At 39.5% G+C, this 20,439-nt stretch overlaps 1 protein-coding gene across 3 annotated transcripts; it reads left to right on the top strand.

The window, feature by feature from the left end:
* Positions 1–431: 431 nt before the first annotated feature.
* On the top strand, positions 432–3,197 carry LOC307258562 (uncharacterized protein). Of its 3 annotated transcripts, XR_013845132.1 has the most exons (5): positions 432–681; positions 1,095–1,187; positions 1,483–1,563; positions 2,316–2,568; positions 2,790–3,197. XR_013845132.1 is itself a non-coding variant. In XM_080038141.1 (4 exons), exons 1-4 carry the CDS (start codon positions 610–612, stop codon positions 2,810–2,812), a joined length of 429 nt encoding a protein of 142 aa, XP_079894267.1. In that variant the 5' UTR covers positions 432–609; the 3' UTR covers positions 2,813–3,197. The 3 variants fall into 3 exon arrangements, 1 of the variants encoding a protein (XP_079894267.1); XR_013845131.1 differs by lacking the exon at positions 1,483–1,563; XM_080038141.1 differs by lacking the exon at positions 1,095–1,187.
* The last annotated feature ends 17,242 nt before the right edge of the window (positions 3,198–20,439 follow it).

Below are 20,439 nucleotides of genomic sequence, written 5' to 3'. Positions count from 1 at the left end.
CTCAATAGGGCATTAGATGTTACTATGGGATTGTTTAACATTATACAGCGATGCGTTGCGAAATTTAACCCTTTAATGTACCTTTCCAGCTAAAAAATTATAAATATTTGTGATTTTCGTAATTTTTCTGACATTTATTGTACTTAAAGCTATTCTTACCTTTGTAAGGTTTTTACACTTATTTTAAATGACTTTAAAATGGTATAAATAAGGTTTTTACACTCTAAAATGCATGGTAGACCCACCAGGAATAAAAAGAAACAATTATTTCAGTCTCATAATATTAGGTGAAAACTACAACCAATCAAATCGTTCGGACCGAACGATTTGATTGGCCGACAGACCTGTCTGTTTCCCCTGCTTCTGTATGGCGCATTCTGCGCGCGTCATCAAGGCGCGTCCTCAAGTAGAGGGTTTGTTTTGATTCTACGGCAGGGCAGACAGTAGCGAGTAGCGACTGAACATGGAAGACCAAAGTGGATCACGGCGTACTGAACCAGCCGCTCCGAAGGAAAAAACGACAAGTTTAGCAGAAAAGGCCACAAGAAAGAAGGAGCTTGATGCTGCAAGAGGAAAAACTCGGATAAACATCGGGTCTGCTTTTGTGAAATGGAGGGAACTTATGAAGCAGCAGCCCGAGCTAACAACGGACGAAATGGTGGCGGAGTTCGTGCTGGAAAGGTATTTTTTATTTTGCATAACCTAACCTACAACCTCATATAACCTTACGATTGACCATTTGTTGCAGCCACTTACCGGGATCACGTATAGCATAATGCTAACGGACCTACCGTTAGCTCCAGCTAATGAGGCAGTTTGCTCGGGAAATAAAGACATATTCTCCGCTTACAGTCTTCCTCACCGTTTCACACAGCACTAGTGTGCTTTAAATTGTTTTGGCTCATTGACACACACCGAAGGCAGCAGTTAGCAGGGTGCTAACTGTCCATGTGTGTAAATCATAGTAGGCTACGTGATATCATATCCGTGTTTGTCGCTGTTTCCATGTTCAGTACGCACAGTTTATCATAATTTAACTTTCTGCTACAACCCGCCAACTCACGTTAATATTTGTGTGTGTGTTTGTGTTTTAGTTACGGAAATACAACGTCGACGCCAATAAGACGTGGTTTTAAGAGGCCTCCTCCGCCAGCATTGTCCACCATTGCAGAATCAATTTCAGAACGGTAAGCCTTGTTTGTTAATGTTATCGTCTGCCCATCAACTTGGATCACACATGTTTTTTTGTTTTGCGATGATGACGTGAACAAGTAAATTGTTAAAAGTGATACGTTATTGGTGTGTAATCAAGCCTAGAGCTTATGCTAAACAGTTTCCCTACCCCCATCAGAACATGAGAAATGTAACTGATGTTTCCAGAACACTATAAATCATCTCTACTCATGTGCTGTGTGGTAACAACAGCAACGTATCTAATGTTGTGAAAAATGCCCATTATTTTTTTCCGGTATACATCTGTAGAGAGGAGGATTTCTCTGTTCATGGAGTGGAGGCTTTGCACAGCTGCTCACCAGAGACCTCACTTCACACAATACAAACAAGGTACAGTTATCAAATGTTTAAAAATAACATCTTTTTAAAGTGAACAGACATTTTATTCACTCATCCAAACTTAGAATTACGTAACACTGACTTCTCTTTCTGATTTCCTAAATGCAGTGTTACATCAGCACATTGTCACCCCACCTTCACTCCCACCCCCCCCCCCCATATACTCAGCACTCCTTTCAATCTAATGAAAGCTTATTCTATAGCTTCCAGACAGGCGACGCCTTGTCTATTGTCTTGTGTCTTATGCGTTGACCCCTCCCCACCTGTTGAGTCAATCACTTCCCTTTCAGAAAGTCTGAGCCTTTCCCCCTTCATGCCAATCAGACACACTGCATGTTGTTTACTGGGTCGAGAACTGAATGCTTTGATTATAACTGTAATATAAGTAACAGTATAAAGTAGGATCATGTGGAGTATTCAATTTTCATTTTACAGCACTTCATGCTGCACTCTAAAAAGTCAGTAGACCGCTGACAGGGCCTACCACCTCATGTCATAATGAATTTTTATTCACCACTGGGTGTGACATAGTTGTTGAGGGTACAATGACAATGAGTTTAAGTCTGAAGTCTGTTTGAACATTTATTATTAGAGGAATTCAAAATACACACTATATAATACTATGTTGTTCCTTGATAGTCTATATATCTTTTGATTATTCTCCTTATAAAGTGAAACCCATCTAATATCAACTTACCACATTTTTATTTGTTAGTAACAGTACTTTTTGTGTCCTCTGTCAGCTACCACAAAATGTTCAACAAAAAAGCGGTGGCTACTGTCTGTACATAAAGAAGGCCAAGAAGAGTTATGAGTACATAAAAGACCTCCAGTGTGCCATCATACGCTGCAAGTTGGACCGGTTGGCGGCAGGGAAGGGCATGCCTCGGAAAAGAACGATGAGACCAGATGACCCCCGACGACTTGGGACTCTCAGTGGTGTCCCTGCACCATTAACGGAACAAATATTGGAGACTCAACGCAGCAGAGGTCGTGGTGAGTCGACATGTGATTGACACCTACTGTTTTTTGTAATAACATCTCTCATTGGAGAAGGAGCATAACTTCTCCTTATACTGTATGTAACCTGTTAGATTATAAGTGTCCATAAACGCATTATCGGTAGAAGATAAAGTTAAATCTTTTCAGCTGGCTAGTAACCTGACTTTGCAATTTTGTCCAATGTTACATTTTGATTTTTATTACTCTCTGTCAAGGTGAACCACTCCCGCAAAAGTAGAAGACAACCCGCACCAACCAGGGCTTGTCCTGGCATCAAACCTGCCGTCTTGTCTGGAAGGATAACCGGAGAACTCTGGATCTAAAGCAATATTTTCAAAGTTTTGCCTTATGTCATTGGTTTCCATAATGTACGATATTTGTCTTTGGGATCACTGAATTCCCTCGGTAACATAAGAAAACATTAAAACATTAAAATCAAATTGATTCTGAAGTTCATACAGAATACGTGGAGAAATTAAACTAAGGGGCATTCTGTAAGCATTCAGTTGAAATTCAAAGAATACACTTCCTGTGCTGGCATCAAGGGAAAATAAATATTATAATATTAAGATTTTCTGCACATCAGATGTAATGGTGGGAACGAAGCGCAGGAGCAGCAATAAGTCGTGTGTGATGTTCTGCATAGTGTAACCAAAGCATAAGAAAAACATGATGTAAGTAAAGAAAATGGCAGTTTGACATTTTTAAACTGTATTGACTTGAATTGACTATAAATGAAATTTCAAAGATGTAAATCAACACAACAGAGTAAACGCATGTATTTTTAATTTAAAAATATGGGTCAATAACTATGACAAATATACAGTAATAAGACAGTACTATGTACATAATTCACAGGGCAGGGTACACTGTTGGCCTGATGTATTTTTTATTTTTTTTTGCGTTGTGGAAAACCACGGCCCCTGCCTTTCATTCCCCTGCCATGGCTTCCTCTGCCTCCACTTTCAATCCTTGCTTTCTTCCTCCTACTTGAGGTGCCTTTGCCTGGAGAATCATCATCTCAATATCATCATCTCCCTCTGTGAAAACTTCAAGGCTGTAGTCAGGATCTACTGCACTGTCGTCCTAGAAGCACCAACATGTAAAAACAAAGACAGAAAATGTTTTACTTTATAAGAATATCAGGGTGAAGATAGAGACATAGGAACACTTTCTGAAAATACATGTTTTGCATATATTCATTGTTTTACTATAACTCATATCTCTGTGAAATTATGCTTATGAAGCTAAAATTCTAGATCAAAAGCATAGCAAAATGTGTTTCCAATGTCTCTGCCAAGTTTGAATATTATGTAGCCTAGTGAGGCAGAGCAAAATCACAACAACAACACACTGTATTTATAGCTTTGTATTATTTGGCTGCTGGTTATATAGGTTTTTGTCATACGGGAATAATAGTGGTAGTGTTGTATTCAGCTGGAGCTAGCTTTCATATTGGTGAATAGAGCATCGGAGCATTAGAAATAGAAGCTTCAAGCTTTCGACATTGAAGCATAATATTTTGAACAGTAATAAAGTTAACCACGCGCTAGCCGTTAGCAGACAAAACCGTAACCGACGTTAAACTGAAAACAGAACAGCTGAGACCGCTTTATTAGATAACATTAGCGTGTTTGCAAAAAAAATGTAGCCTATGATAACTAAAAAAATAAAGCAAGTAAATAGTGCACTGCATAACAACCATAGAACTGAAAAATATATATGTGTAGGCTTATGTATATAACTTACCGGTGCTTCTGAATCGGAATCCATTGCTTTGGTAAACAAAACTCACGTGCTTGCTCCGGGGCACTTGTTGTATGTCTGCCTGTGTAAATAAAGTTTTTTCAAAACAACACCGGGGATGGGAATGACGTGGACCAATAGGGGAATGAGGGGGTGGGGCATTGGAGGAAGGCGGGATATTTTGAATGTGCTGTAATTCTCAAATTCAGGAAAGGTAAGAATCGCTTTAAATGGCATATATTTTTTATTAATTTTACTGTGAGCCTTTTTACTGCCAATATTCATTCTTTTCAGTAGATCAGCAGTTTACTGTTACTGTTTTCCTTTAAAAATAAGTCTCAAGTGTGCTTGATATTGACTCAAAAACTCTTGTTTTCCTAAGCAGCTGTCTGCTCAGCTATTTTACGGAAGGAGGAAGACTGTTGTTGTCCCTGCCCACCCCGCCATCAGTGACGATGAGGACTCTGAGGACGAAGACGATGACGTGGCAGACCCTGACTTTGTCCCACTGGAGTCGGCAGGTCCGAGTCACAGGGGCCCCTCTGCCAAGAGGAGGTGTGTGCGGCCTGCTGTGGAGGTGGTTGAAGAGGAGGAGGAGGAAGATGACCACAACGACGAAGAGGATGACTATGACGATGACATCGACCTGCCAGTACAAACGGCAAAGAGGCCTGCCAAGGGTAAAAAGACAGCAGCTAGGCCAACTACTTGGAAAAGAGTTGACCTGGACAACCCAGCCCTGCCTGAGTACCACCACACTCCCCCAGATTTCATTTTAACACCCTTTCACTACTTTAGCAAATATTTCGGCCCAGAAGTGATAACACACATCACATATCAGACCAACCTGTATGCCACACAGAATGACATCAACACTACATTCACAACCACTGAAGAGGAAGTGTTGACCTTTGTGGCCATATTGATGCATATGGGGATCGCGAAGCTGCCGGCTGTGGAAGACCACTGGGCAATGGATACCAGGGTCCCTCAAGTTGCATGTCTCATGTCATCAAAGAGGTTCAGGCTGATGAAGACGCTGATCCATTTTAATGACAATACTTTGATCCCTGGCACCATCGACCGTTTTTTTAAGATCAGGCCAATATTCGGCTTCCTAAATACAGCCTTCAGGTGCGAGCCACAAACCCCCAAGCAGTCTGTGGATGAGGTAATGGTGGGCTACAAGGGCAAAACAGCTGGCAGCCTGAGGCAGTATATAAAAAGCAAGCCCGACAAATGGGGGTTTAAGTTGTTTGCCCGGGCTTCTGCGGATGGCTTCATCCACGACATGGTGCTTTACCAAGGGAAGACTACGCTGGAAGACCCACGATGTCCCCCTGACGCCTGAACAAGAGGCCATGGGTGCCACCAGCCAGATAGTGTCTGTCCTGGCCAGCACCATGTCCTCCTTCGGTACAACAGCCACCTTTGCAGACAACTTTTTTACAAGCCTGGAGATTGTGCGGTACCTGAAAAAGAAGAACTGCAGATACACAGGGACAGCGAGGGACAACAGGGTAGGCAAGCCTCCACTCAAGGACATCAAAGAGATGGCGAAGAAGGCTGTCCATTGTGGTGCATATGATTATGTCACCAGTGACAACGGGATCCTGGCCCTCAGGTGATTCAAAGGTTTTTATTTGTCACATACTCATACAGTATGCACAGTATGTGAAATGTTTTTGTGACATGTACTGTACTTCTGTGCTCAAATTCAAAATAAAATGCAATAAAATACAATAAAAGTTTTAGCGGAAGTTATATTTGAGTTATGGCTAATTTACTTGTGCTAATTTACAGGTGGAAGGACAACAGAGTGGTCACTCTTTTGTCAACAGACATGGGGGTGGAGCCACAGTCGTCAGTGTCCCGGTACTGCAGTGACACCAAGAGGAAGGAGGAAGTGAGCTGCCCTGCTGTCATAAAGAGCTACAACTCAAACATGGGGGGGATCGACTAGAGCAGGGCTCCCCAAACTACGGCCCGCGGGCCAAATGCGGCCCGCTTTTTATTGGCCCGCGGCCGATTTTAAAAAGATAATGTAATATGGCCCTTTGAATTTTTTTTTTTTTTTTGCATTTCTTAGTTAACCCACTAGTGCAGGGGTGTCAAACACTGATTGATTGGCCCGTGGCACATTTTAAAAATATAATGTAATATGGCGCTTTTAATTTTTAAATAATTTAAATGCACTCATTATATTACAGAGAAATATGTCCCATAAAAGAAAATGAGCAACAAGCCCATCCCAGAGGACCCTGCATAATATTTTATTTTAAATTAATATTATTATGGAAAAACTATGTCCTTCTCCAATAGCTTCTAATTCATCTGACACAGTGTCTCCATTTTTTTTTCATACAAAATTATTCAGATTTAGCCTCTTAATTTCCCTCTCAAAGTGCACCAGATTCATGCATTTCGCTTTAAAAACTTAAAAAAATCGTGATTGCGCGACATTAAACTATTCTGCAATTTATTAAAAAAATAAAAAATGTTACGTATTATTTTTAGATTTGAGACCAATTACAGTCATAAATTCCTACTTACCATGTGTTAACATTTTTAAGACCTTTGAAAGATGGATTTAAGACTTTTTACTGCTATGTAAGGCCTTATTTTTAGATATATGAATTTAAGACTTTTTAAGGATCCGCGGGAACCCTGATAGTACTAATAGTAATGTAATCAGTAAATATGTGTCTAAAATGTGCCTTTGGTGCGTGTTTTTATCTGTGAATACACGTTCTGTTCACTTTACATGCGTTTTTTAACCTGTAAATAAATGTTCCTTTAAATTTGTGTTTTTTTACAAGTAAATAAATGTTCCTCTGACTTAATATAGGTTTTTACCATCAAATAAATGTTTTTTCACTTCACATGTGTATTCACATGTGTCTTTCATGTACATTTTGGGAGATTTTTTTTTTTTACCCTAAACGGGCAAGGAACCATATATGGTAACTTCATTGATCTTGATTTGAGACCTAAAAATTTTATATTTTTTAAAGAGTTTTACATGCAAAATTGTCTTGTTGTATCCTACAATAGCACTGTATGGTTGAAATTTAGAATTTCTAAGTATTTCAATGAGTGCCCTATAAAGGGTTAAAAGTTAATTATTTCACCATCAAAACATTGTTTGAGTAGGCTACCTTTGTCATCCTTAGTAGGCTACAGTTATCTGGACATCTTATTTGGAGTCAGCACAGAGCCACCAGCGATATAATGTGTGACCCTACTCTAACTACTTCATAAATGAGGAAAGCATTGAAAAAAAAATAGTTTCCAGCAGCTCTGTTATTCTATTGCATTAATCAGGATGCATCTATTCTTCTTTGGTGTCATCACAGAGCCAGTAACTACTATGGGGTCACCATTTCTGATAACAGCCGTCAGAATGTGTGACCGTGCTCTAACTTCTTCATAAATGAGTAAAGCATTAAAGAAAAAATGCAGGTGCTCCGTCATCCATTAATCAGGACACGTAATCTTCTTTGGTGTCATCACAGAGCCAGTAACTAGTATGGGGTCACTATATCTGACAGCTGTCAGAATGTGTGACCGTGCTCTAACTACCTTAATAGTGAGTTAAACATCAAAATAATGTTTTGAGTGCATTTATCATCCTATTGCAGTAATCAGGACACATGTAATCTTCTTTGAGGTCATCACATAGAAAGTAACCATGGGGTCACCATATCCGACAAGGAGCAGCCGTCAGAATGTGTGACCCTACTCTAACTTCTTCATAAATGAGTAAATCATTTAAAAAAATGTTTTTCAGGTGCTCTGTCCTATTGCATTAATCAGGACGCATGTAATCTTCTTTGGTGTCATCACACAGCAAGCAACTAGTATGGCAGAGGGATATGAAATGGGGCAGAGAGGGGAATGCCATGCAGATAACTGACCATGTGTTGGAATTAAACTCGGGTCTGCTGCGAGGACTGAGAATTTAACAGCATTTTTAACAATTTTCAACAAAAAACATACATCAGCTTAACCCCAATGACAAGAATGAGGGGAAATCTTGTGAAAATGTGTGTGTGTGTGTGTGTGTGTGTGTGTGTGTGTGTGTGTGTGTGTGTGTGTGTGTGTGTGTGTGTGTGCTTTATGTCTTATTTCAGTGCACGGTGTGTACACAGGAGACCAGTGCTCCCTGCAAACATGGCCCCATGGGAACCAGCCACTAGCCTCTTCGGGTCGGGCCGATGGCCACGGATGTTGTCAGCACTGAGCTGGGTGCAGGATTTATAAGTCGTTGCATGCCAAACAGCTGTACACTGCCCCACCATCTTGTGATCCAACACAGCTGTGGTGATACCACCGCTCACACTTGTCACACTGGATCTGAAACAAGGTCATATTGAAAAGTTTCTATGTATTAGTCTTCTGAAAATGCAGGATGGTATTTAAAAGGCTAGGATACATTGAACCATAACAGTCAAGTGGAATAAAAAGGCGGCCCGGGAATGTCATGTGTGTATATGTCATAAAGACACCGTGGATTACATCACACTGAAACAGGGTTACCACAGCAAGTTAAAAACGTCAAATGCTGAAATTATTTAGAATATTTTCTAGTACACTGAAACACTTTAGGAAATTTGTTTTCCTATTAGTTTGAGAATTTTTAATTTGCAATGTTAGAAAAGAAGCAATCCATTGAATACTAATTCCCACTTTGCAACATTTTGAGATCTTTTGATTGATTTAGGAAATGTTTAAACCCCATACTTCTACATAAATACATCATATACCTTTTAGGATATTTTGGAAACCTTACTACAGCTGTTAAAGATTTAGACTCAAACATAGGCCATGTGTATTTAGACTGCTCTCGGTTGCCGTTATTAACATTCTGCCCTCTGCCTGATACCTCAGCCTTGAACTCAGGCGATACTCTGACTAAGCTCTTAATGCAAAAACTTATCCTAAAATCTTACCCAGTCTGTGGTGGCACTTGGAGATCATTCCTTTCTCTCCTTGTCTGTCTCTTCTTTCTCTCCACAATAGAAACAGAGCTGACTGAGATCATCTGGTAAAGATATGATATTGATAAAGACTTATTCACACTACAACATTTTTTTTTTTTTAAATTACATAATTTAAAAATTTCCCGAATGCTATAATACATTTATTAAACTTATCAAATTCAAACATGTTTTGTAAGAATGTATTACATATGGTGGTTGTTACGAGATTTGGGATAATCAATGTGTATGTACATAACCAAGTTCATTGCATTTTAACCAAACAAAATAGGTGTCTTTATTTGTACACATTCTATTTTTTACAAATAGGCTAAATGAAACAATACACATATTAAATTAGATTAGCTTAACATTGCAGTTTAATAATGCCTCGTTTTTAACACCACAAAGGGTGGGAAGTTATTCCTGTATAAATCAAACTGTGAGGCTACTGTTTTCACTGATTTCGAGTGTTATTTTTAGCCGTTAGCGCACATGTAGCTTCGGATTTAGCATCCAACGTTTGCACCTATTGCACTAACTTAGCTTTCCCATTGGAGTTTAATAATGCCTCGTTTTTAACACCACAAAGGGTGGGAAGTTATTCCTGTATAAATCAAACTGTGAGGCTACTGTTTTCACTGATTTTGAGGGGTATTTTTAGCCGTTAGCGCACATGTAGCTTCGGATTTAGCATCCAACGTTTGCGCCTATTACACTAACTTAGCTTTCACATTGCAGTTTAATAATGCCTCGTTTTTAACACCACAAAGGGTGGGAAGTTATTCCTGTATAAATCAAACTGTGAGGCTACTGTTTTCACTGATTTTGAGGGGTATTTTTAGCCGTTAGCGCGCATGTAGCTTCGGATTTAGCATCCAACGTTTGCGCCTATTGCACTAACTTAGCTTTCCCATTGGAGTTTAATAATGACTCGTTTTTAACACCACAAAGGGTGGGAAGTTATTCCTGTATAAATCAAACTGTGAGGCTACTGTTTTCATTGGTTTTAATCATGTCAAACTGTTATGTCAAAGTATGGCTTCGCTTCGTCACGCAGTGTCTCTCTAGTATCGCGAGAGCACGGCAGAGACGGTGGGAGGGGCCAGCCAGATCGCACAAATATAGGTCATCCGGAGACCAGAGGAGCATCAGGGTATAGAGGCTTGCTACAATAAATGATCTGAACGGGTTTTTCAGCAAACATTTAAAAAAATAAGTATTAGGGACTACTTAGACCATATAAAATTGACAGCAAAGTGCATAATATGTCAGCTTTAATGGGAATAATCTTAAAAAGAAGGCAAGCAATTAGAACAAAATTTGAAAGTTTAATTGCATTGTCAAGTTGACAAATAGGCCTACATAACTTACTGTAGCCTTGGCAGCTGGTCTAGTTTGGGATGCACTGGGTTGTTTTGATTTTGTTGCCCTTTTTTCTTTTGCATGCTAGCTGCCTTTTCCTGCTCTATTCTTTCCTTCTCTGGGGTGTCAGTGAGGATACAGCTTGACAATTTCTTTCGTTATTGGGTTCCTTTTCCAGCTGCAGCCTTGAGATAACATGTGACAACCAACCCCCCAAAAAATGTGACGACCAACCCCAACTTGAATTTTTTGCTAGCATCAAGGCCAACAACCATCTGACAACTAATTAGCTTGCTAACCACACTCTAAACTATAGTTTACCCTTCACACTTTGTATGGGTAACAAGTGTTTTGTTGTAAACCCATTGTGTAAAAGCCTAGAAGAAAAATACTGAGGAGCTAATATGACATGAAAAACACAAACAGTCGTCTCACCTCAAATGCAGCAGTCTAACTCCAAGGAAGACTATGTAGGTGACCTCTGATCCCAATTCTGAATATTTACATTACCAAAATTTCACAGGCAGCACCTTCTGGTTCCGAGATATAACGATTGTGAAAACCAACCCGTGTGACAAATTACCCCGTTCTCCCCTACACTTACTTTCAAGACACATATTCCACAGGAGGTGTTATCCTTCTGGAGGCTGTGGTTCACAGTGCAGGCTGTCCACCTGGATGCATTAAACCCCCTCTTATCTGTCTCATGAATGACCTGAAGAAGTCAGAAACATAGTATTTATTTTATAGAAGTACATGAGCTTCACCATGACCTTCATAATGAGACATATCGGACATCAATTAACAAAACAGTTACCTTGTTGACTCTAAGCACTGTTTTACCCTGGAGGCAGCGTTGCCACCAGAGTCCAGCTCAAGGCTTCGTCTTTCCAATGGGAAAATCGCCTATAAAAGTTTTAGGGAATCATTGTACATCAATTACATATTTTAAGTCCTGAGTGTGCCTTTAAAAAATATAAATAAAAAATGTGCCTTACTGTAAATATCCAATGCCGTGGCTGATGAACTGCTCCAAGAATAATGGAATATGGGGATGTTGGAGAAAGCAAAAGAACAGTAAAATATCTTAGATTAGCAAAACACAATCAAATTGGTGTAATCATGATCAGAACAAAAATACCTCTCCTACCTTCAGTCGTGTTGGTCTCCTATTAAAGATGTCAGTCATTGCATACAAATCAATGAACAGTGCCTGCTTGCCTCCCTTTCCATTGTTTTTGCAGACCAATTTTGAAAGGTATGCATTTATCACCTATAGGTATGCATTTCTGGTCAACTTTTGCTTATAGAATAGCTTTTGTATGCTTGCAGGTTAAGTATGAGGAAGCTTAAGGCCAACATAAGTATTGATGTGTACCTCACTCTCAATTTCTTGATTGGGACTTGTCCTCCGAATGTCCCAAAAGAATATTTTGTACTTCCCGATTTTGGAAAGAAGTACATGGGCATCTTTTCCTGCCCAAGCCTCTTTCACATCTGCCACAAGGAAAAAAAGAGTAAATGAATATGCAAATAACGCTATCCACTTAAGTACATTAAGGGGAGAGGATTATGCTATGAAATTAGACTTCCAATTGAAAAATATGTCAAATGTAGAATAACACTCTAAATGAAAAAAAAAGGTAAAGCAATGACATATTGACTCTATTTGTATGTTTAAAAATCTTGAGGATCTTCTCTGACTGCCAAACAGTTATTGTCAATACCTATTGTACCTTACCTATTGTATTACATCTCATTTAAGTCAAAAAACTTTTCGGATGATTATTTTGATATACAAAATATAAACAATAAAACAATTCTGTTTTGGATGTGGTCTCATGAAGTCCAGCAGCGGTACCAGTAGGTGGAGAGGAGCTTGCGGTTGATGGTGCTGCAGTTGCAGGTGATGGGGTTGCAGGTGCTGTGGTTGCAGGTGCTGTGGTTGCAGGTGATGGGGTTGCAGGTGCTGTGGTTGCAGGTGATGGGGTTGCAGGTGATGGGGTTGCAGGTGCTGTGGTTGTGGTGGTGGCAGGTGCTGCAGTGACCAATCTCTCAGGGATCCTTGGATTCTCTTTTTGAAACTTTTTGAAATGATCAATGTTGACCTTATTGAAAGTTTTCCCTTCAATGTTTTGGACTGTGTATGGTCCAAATAACTCTGGGTCCAGCTTTCCTCCTTTTCTTTGTTGACTCCTGACATTTCTTCGCAATACCATGTCCCCAACCTGGATGCTTTGCGTGAACGCCATCGATTCCAGTCTTGCCTTTGTTTTTTTCTGGACCTTTTCCTGATTCCCCTGGACAATATTGAGGATCTCTTGCTGGCGCTCAATGTCAATGGCCACTTGCTCTTCTGAAAAATCCTCCTCAAAAGGACCCATCGACCTTTAAAAACAAATGACAAATTACATGAGGAAATTAAACTTGATAGAGTTCATATAAATAAAAGGTAATTTTGCTTAAAGATAACCATTTTTTAAAATGTAGTTTACCTGATAGCTTTCTGCCACCTCCGATGGATAACGGGCTTCTCTCCCGAACATCAAAAAAAGGAGAGAAGCGCGTTGTTAATTGTTTCTTGGTGCGCAGTCCAAACATAACTGGATCAAGGAACAGATCCTAGTTCTTCGGTTTGTCGTTAACCAGTTTTGCAAGAGCTCTAAACAAACATTAGAAAAACACATGTTGTTATAGCTTAAAAGGCATGGACGATTTTAGTTTAATACATTAATTACATGCATTTTAGTCTCATTCTTAACCTAAAACACAACAGACAAGTTAAGCAAAAATCCCCCAACATTTCAAAAGCTATTAGTTGTGTTGATCACCTATTGGAATTGAAACAGTAGCCTAAGACAAAATAAATACTAGATAAATAAAATAGAAGACAACTACAATAACCAATTACATTTATTTATTTTACCTTTGAATGGTGCCATTCAGCCTCTCCACCAATCCGTTTGTTTGGGGATGGTATGGGGCACAGAGACTCCTCTTGATGCCAAGAACTGCACACACATGAGTGTTGATCTGTAATTGAATAATTTCATGTATGAGTATTAGGGCTGGGCGATATGGACCAAATCTTATATCACGATATAGGTCATTTTATATCACGATATGGATATATATCACGGTATAGTATTTTTCCTTTAAATTCAATGGATTACAATAACCGTACTGAACTTTAATCACATAAGATTATTTTCATTTTGCTTGGAACTAAAATTTCCATTCTAAAGAAAAAATGGTGCAAAATACCACACCAGTCTGGCTTTAGTCAGTCAGTGCAAAATAAAAATGACAGCATCAACCAAATAGCTTACATTTTCCAATTGATAGTAGCCTATATCAAAATAATGAAATACTTGAATTTTCCTGCAGTATTGCTCATCTTCATTTAAAAAAGCTGTCAAAATTAACTAATGAGCAAATGTCTGGTAATACTTTCACTCCAGCTTCAACACAAATAATATTTTCAAGTTTGACATGTTTTAAAGTTACATAAAACCAGCCTTGCTGGCTGTCTCCAACAATAACAGTACGGGGGTGAAGCCGAGTAGGCTAAAGATGTCATTATTAGCCAGCTAGCTCACGAGAGCTAATCCATGTAGTTTGCGGCTTAAAACAAGCCAACTCTGCGTCACGGCAACAGCACGCTGAAGCAGCAAGCAAGTTTCCTTTGCCCGATGACATTTTTGACCGTTAATACCAGCTGCTCTGCCACCGTGACACGGAGTTGGTTTGTTAACTGTAGTGATGGCGCACCGGAGCTAGAGCTAGAGCAACAGATGAGGCTTCTTCTGTTGAGGGTAGAGAAGCTGTATTGCAGCCCAGAACTCTGCTGCAGAGCCCCCGTGTGGCGCGGCGGTGTAACTGCAGTGTGACTGTAGGGACTTGGAGGGACAGCTGCCTCCCGCTCTATCTATGCTCCCGCCACATGAACTTTTTTTATAAACGGTATGGCCAAATCTCTCCCGGTAGACACTTTCATATCGTCCACGATATGATATCGTCATATCGCCCAGCCCTAATGAGTATATATAGCATAAACATAATAATAAATATTCAGCAACAAATTATTAGTTTCTAATTTTTTTCTAACACAAATGGAAATACATACTTTGTTAACAAATTATTTCCCCTGGTCCGTCAGGATTCTTTGGGGAACCTCAAACTGATAAACAATTTTCATCAGGCATTCTGTGACATCTGCGGCAGATTTCGAACAGATGGCATAAGCCTGTGCCCATCGTGTGCAGTAACCAATCATAACGCATATGTACTGGTTCCCCTGGTCTGTTTGGACCAGTTTGCCAACCAAGTCCATGCCGATCAGTGACCTGTTTACAAAGTAAAGAAGAAGGGGGAAAAAATCATAATAAGGCATAATGTTATTCGCACATACATGCAGGCCTACAAATAGCTAACATTTATTTAATTACCCATAACATGTTTTATCTTGCGAACAAATAAAAAAATATTGTTATGACATGATTATGATAATATTATAGACTGTAATTAAGTTGTAAATGTTTTTTACCATTAGTGATCAAATGAATTTAAACAATATGGGATTAAAACAACATTTACCTTGATCAGCTTGTAATCAATACCAGCCTTGATTTGTGCCTGATTCTGTTGGCACACGGTGCACTCTGATACCTATAGGCATAGATAGTTAGATTATTTGAGGTGAACTGTGAATAGGCTGATGAGAGATGCCTGGGCTTCTACTGGCAATGGCTGAATCAGTTTCTGTAAAATTATGATGTTGGTCTTAATATGGATTTCGTTTTTGTTTATTCCTTGCTCATTTTGTGTTAAGATGCATAAAGTTATGTAGGCCCATTTTTCAACTTGACAATGAAATTAAACTTTCAAATTTAGTTATGCTTTCTTGCCTTCTTTTTAAGATTTTTCCCATTAAGATAACATTGTGACAAACAACCCCATAGTGTGTGACAACCAACAAATGTGTTGAGGTGAGAACACACCAAACGCGTTGGGTGCGGTGGCGGCGTTGAAAAATCCTATTTTTGCATAGGGAACAATTGGTTTAGGTGCGATGATCCGTTGGCCGCACCAAAGCGTCAACGCACCATCACCCGAGATGAAAAAATTGAACTTTCAACGCTCCAGCGCGTGACAGTAAAAGACTTCACAGTAATATTTACAAAGTAAGTTTTTTTTAACCCTATATTTCTCTTTCTGTGATGTCACGAGAAAGAGAAATATAGGGTTAAAAAAACACTCTTTCTGCCTTTTCTCAGGCTAGGATGAACCGATTTCAATTTTGTTCGCACATTTATACTACATAGGATCTCAGAATTCAATACACCTTCATATTCAAACCGGTGAAGTAGGCCTTTAAGCATTAGATCTTATGAAATAAGAATGTAAAGAGTTGCTGTATACTGACCAAGAGTACAGAAAATGTGTGAAAACAATGCCATACCTGTTCAGTGTCTCCTGTGTTCTGTTTTAAAACATTCTTAGATTTCTGAAGAACCTTTAGAAAATAAAGTAAATTAGAACATAGAAGAATTTGTACGACATTTGACAGGATTATTAAATATTAGACAAAAGTTTTAACATTTGATTTGCAAACGTCTTGTGATAAGGTTCTTTTAAGTACATTTTTCTTTAATGTCATACCTCTTTTTTGGTCATCCTCCATTTCCTGCAAATGTGTCTGTTCACCCCCATAGGAACTGGGATCTTGTGGGGCGGGTGGAAATATTTGGTCCTCTTAGTAATAATAATAATAATACATTTTATTTGTAATGCACTTTATATTACAAGAATCCCAAAGTGCTACAGAGAAGTAAAATAATTTAAGGAAAACAAATCAATGAGAATAAAAGCATTTAAAACAATTAAAAGGGGAACCTCAAAGACATTTTAGCTAAATGTTCTTTTAAAAAAGATGCGTTTTAAGGTTTTGTTTAAAAACCGTTTGCCCCACTGTTCTTCAGAGTGCTCTAACAGCTCTTCTTTCCCTTTCAATGGCTTCGGATTAAGGCCGTACTGCAAGATGTGTTCGATGTAACGTCCATGGAGAGAGGTATGCATCTTCCAAATGAAAGAGCCAGGCCTGAGGAAATGTTCCTTGCGTAGAATTTGATTTTTGGTGATTGAAAACCAGTTCTCCACATGGCAGTTTGTTTGCCTTGTTTTGCTGTCAGCTGTGTTAGGTTTTCTTGGATCTGCATCACTTGCATATCTACGTAGATACCCCAGCACAAGGCCTGACCAGAGTGGGAAGATCCCCATGTTATCCCTCAACAAAACATTGATGATCTCGGGACAGTAATAAGGATTTTCCGCACAATTTGCATTGACATGGAATGGCTTGGATCCAAAAATCCTTCCCATGTGTCCAATTTGTTTTACTGCAGAGTCCAAAATGCGGCTGTTTATCAGATGCACACAATGAGTAGCAAATTCCCTCAGGCCTTTATCACTTGTCTTCCTGGAAAAAAAAACTGAAACAGCCTTCAGAATATGTGCTGAGCACATATGAAGTACAGTGGTGGCCTTAGCTCTTTTTTTGTAAAAGAGCCTTGAATAACTTTGCACAGCATTTCAAGGTACCCTGATATGTCCTGTTTATTGAATACCAGCAGAACACCTTGCATCAGAGCCCAAGTGTAGTCGGTTTCTACCTGGCAGATTTTGTTGACAGTGATTCTTCTGACTTATGTCAGAAATTTCATTCGCCAAAAAGACAGATTTGCCACTGGTGACCATTTCATTTACAGGAAGAGGAGGTTTGTTTTTTCCATCACCTGACAAAAAAGGGCATAATATAATATCCTCTTGGGTTGGTTTGGGAGACGGCGCAAAACCCCACCAGTGGCATCGAGGAAAAGGGTCACTGGAGAACGTTTGCGGAGATGCTCAACCATAATTGAGATTCCTTGCTTTGTGATCAAGTGGACACCAAAGGGATCCACTTGCAGATATTGTATGTACCCCAGACAGAAAATGTATCCTGTGAGACTCTCTGATGATCTGTTGTGTAAGTATTAGCTCCATGATCATATTGTCATGAAGCTTTTTTTTATTTCTGCCGAGACTGCCTTAAGTATGTCTTTTGAAATTGCCTGGTTGAGGTTACCTGCAAGTATCTCCAGTGATGGTGTTTTCCCTAGCTTTTTGTAAAAGGCATTACTCACCCCACCAGTAATGACCTATGCCAATTTCCCTCTCTTCAAATAGCTGGCTGGCCTTGCTCTGGATTCATTTTGCAAATGTTGCACTTTACCGGTCCAGGGGCCTCATTTATCAACAGTGCGAAGGTTCTAAATTCACTCTTAAGAATGAAATTTAGTGTGTGCTTTCTGTGATGTCACAGAAAGAGAAATGTAGGGTTAGACAGTGAGACCAAAAAACACTCTTTCTGCCTTTTCTCAGGCTAGGATGATCTGATTTAATTTTTTTTGCACATTTAGGGTGTATTCACACATGCTGTGTTTAGTTCGGTTGAAACGAACTCAGGTGCACTTCCACCTTCGGTGCGCATCTTTCAGACAGGTGTGAATACAGCAATCGCACTCGGGGGCGGACCAAACAAATGCTCCGAGACCCAGCTGAAGAGGTGGTCTCGATGCGCTTCAAAACGCACTCTGCTGCAGTTCGTTAGTGGTGTGAATTTGGCCGGACTCGATCCGACCCAATTGCAGGAAGCACTGCGCCTTTTCTTTCTTTTCTTTTTTAATAAATCGCCATCAGCTTCACATTATGGGAAAGTGTTGTTGTCGCCATTGTTAGGAAGATTAGTTGTGGTTTGACCGGGAGCCCCGAGCGAAAATATTACATTTGATAATGACGCGTGCGGATCAGCGATCAGATGGAGAGGAGCGTCTCCCGTAGCCTACAGTGCCAACAGGTTCACGCTGCGCTTTGCATGAAGTGTGTGTTTTTATTGTTCTTCCCAAGGGACCGTCAATACTGTCCCCGTGTCAGTTTGGTGCTGAACTGCGCCGAACTGACACCCAGCTGATACACAGCTTAATCAGCTGTGTTTCAGTTTGAGCCTATTCTTCACGCGAGTCGCGCGTCCAGCAGCAAAAATACAGTAAAGATTATGTTTCACATCGTAGGCTAGAAGCCACATAACGTGGCATTGTCATAGGGCTACATATTATAAACATATGAAACAACAATAATTTGATGTTTTTCTTCTTTATTTATAGGCTAGATGTAGGCATTTTTATTATTTTTAACCCCATATTATATCAATGATAAATTCGCAGTTTTTACTTCGTTCTTCCTGCTTCTCTCCACCCCAGAATGTCTGTCCAATGAATGAATGACCTTAGATCACGTGTGGTTTTGCTTCGTAATGCTGGTTCACTTGCAAAAGGGGCAATATGAAAGTGGACCACACCAAAAAAAAAAAAATCCAAATTCTATTTGGTCTGGACCAAAGCAAGTGAACTAACGGACTTCCCATGTGTGAATACACCCTTATACTTCAGTGGATTTCCGAGTTCAATACACCTTCATATTCCAACCGGTGAAGTAGGCCTTTAACTACAAAAAAAATCTGTATTTATCAAACGTGCGCAGGCCTATCGTACGCTAGGACTGGCCCGAATTATTCGAATATCCGAGTATTCGTTTGTTAAATTAGTATTCGGAGCTCAATTCAGTATTCGGGATATTAGTTTTTTTTTTTTTTGCAAAGGTAGCTCAAACTGCAGTATATTTTGTCAGCAAACAATATTTGGATACACAAGTTATAAAACAATTGTAAATTACAAATTAGACGTTTATTTAAAATATATTAACAAATTATTTGAACTTTGACCTAGTTGGCCGCTGCCCTTTGCGCAACCGGTGATATCAGCTGTAGTAGGCTACGTGATGTTACAAGAGTGAGGCAAACTAAAAGCGGCACCAAGCGCAGGAGGGAGAGAGAGATGGAGGAAGAATAGATTGTGTTCTTAATAACTCTATAGGCTACCACAACATAGGCGCGATTTCGGAAGGAAATGTAATGCTTATGCTTGGCGTAATGCTAACGTTAGCTTAGCTCAGCTGTTTGTTTACATCACATGGTATCTGCACATTTTTAAAGTTCAAATTTAAAGACATTTAAGACCTTTTTAAGACCTCTAAAATGAAAAAATAATACCAATACCGCGGTAACAGAAATCGACAAACTACACTATACTCCGTAAAGGGTTGCATTAAATCTGACTACCAAATATTCAATGCACTTTAGCTAACAACTGCTGTCTAATTACAGAAAATAAAAAACGAAAAGGTCCAACTAGCTGATCTTTTGAGGGAACTATTAGTATCTTTAAAGATGAGCTAGTTGGACCTTTTCGGGTTGAAGATGGCCTCAAAATCCACTCCCAAACCTACTGCCAGTTTCTAGAAGATACTTTCTTCAGTGGTACAGTAAAAGGTCTGCATCTTTCAAGAAGACCATGATTTTTATGCAGGACAATGCTCCATCACATGCATCGAAGTACTCAATTGCATGGCAAGCCAGTAAAGGCCTTAAGGATGAAAAAATAATGACATAACCCCCTTCCTCACCTGACCTAAACCCTATTGAGAACCTGTGGGCCCTGCTTAAACGGGATATTTACAGTGAAGGAAATCAGTACACCTCACGGAACAGTGTCTGGGAGGCTGTGGTTGCTGCTGCACAAAAAGTTGATCGTCAACAGATCAAGAAACTGACAGACTCCATGAATGGAAGGCTTGTGACAGTTATTGAAAAGAAGGGTGGCTATATTGGTCACTGATT

The sequence above is a fragment of the Ammodytes marinus genome (assembly GCF_949987685.1).
Source record: "Ammodytes marinus genome assembly, chromosome: 12".
NCBI lineage: Eukaryota > Metazoa > Chordata > Actinopteri > Uranoscopiformes > Ammodytidae > Ammodytes > Ammodytes marinus.
The sequence above is the reverse complement of the archived record's forward strand: the minus strand, read 5'-3'. Positions and strand labels throughout refer to the sequence as shown.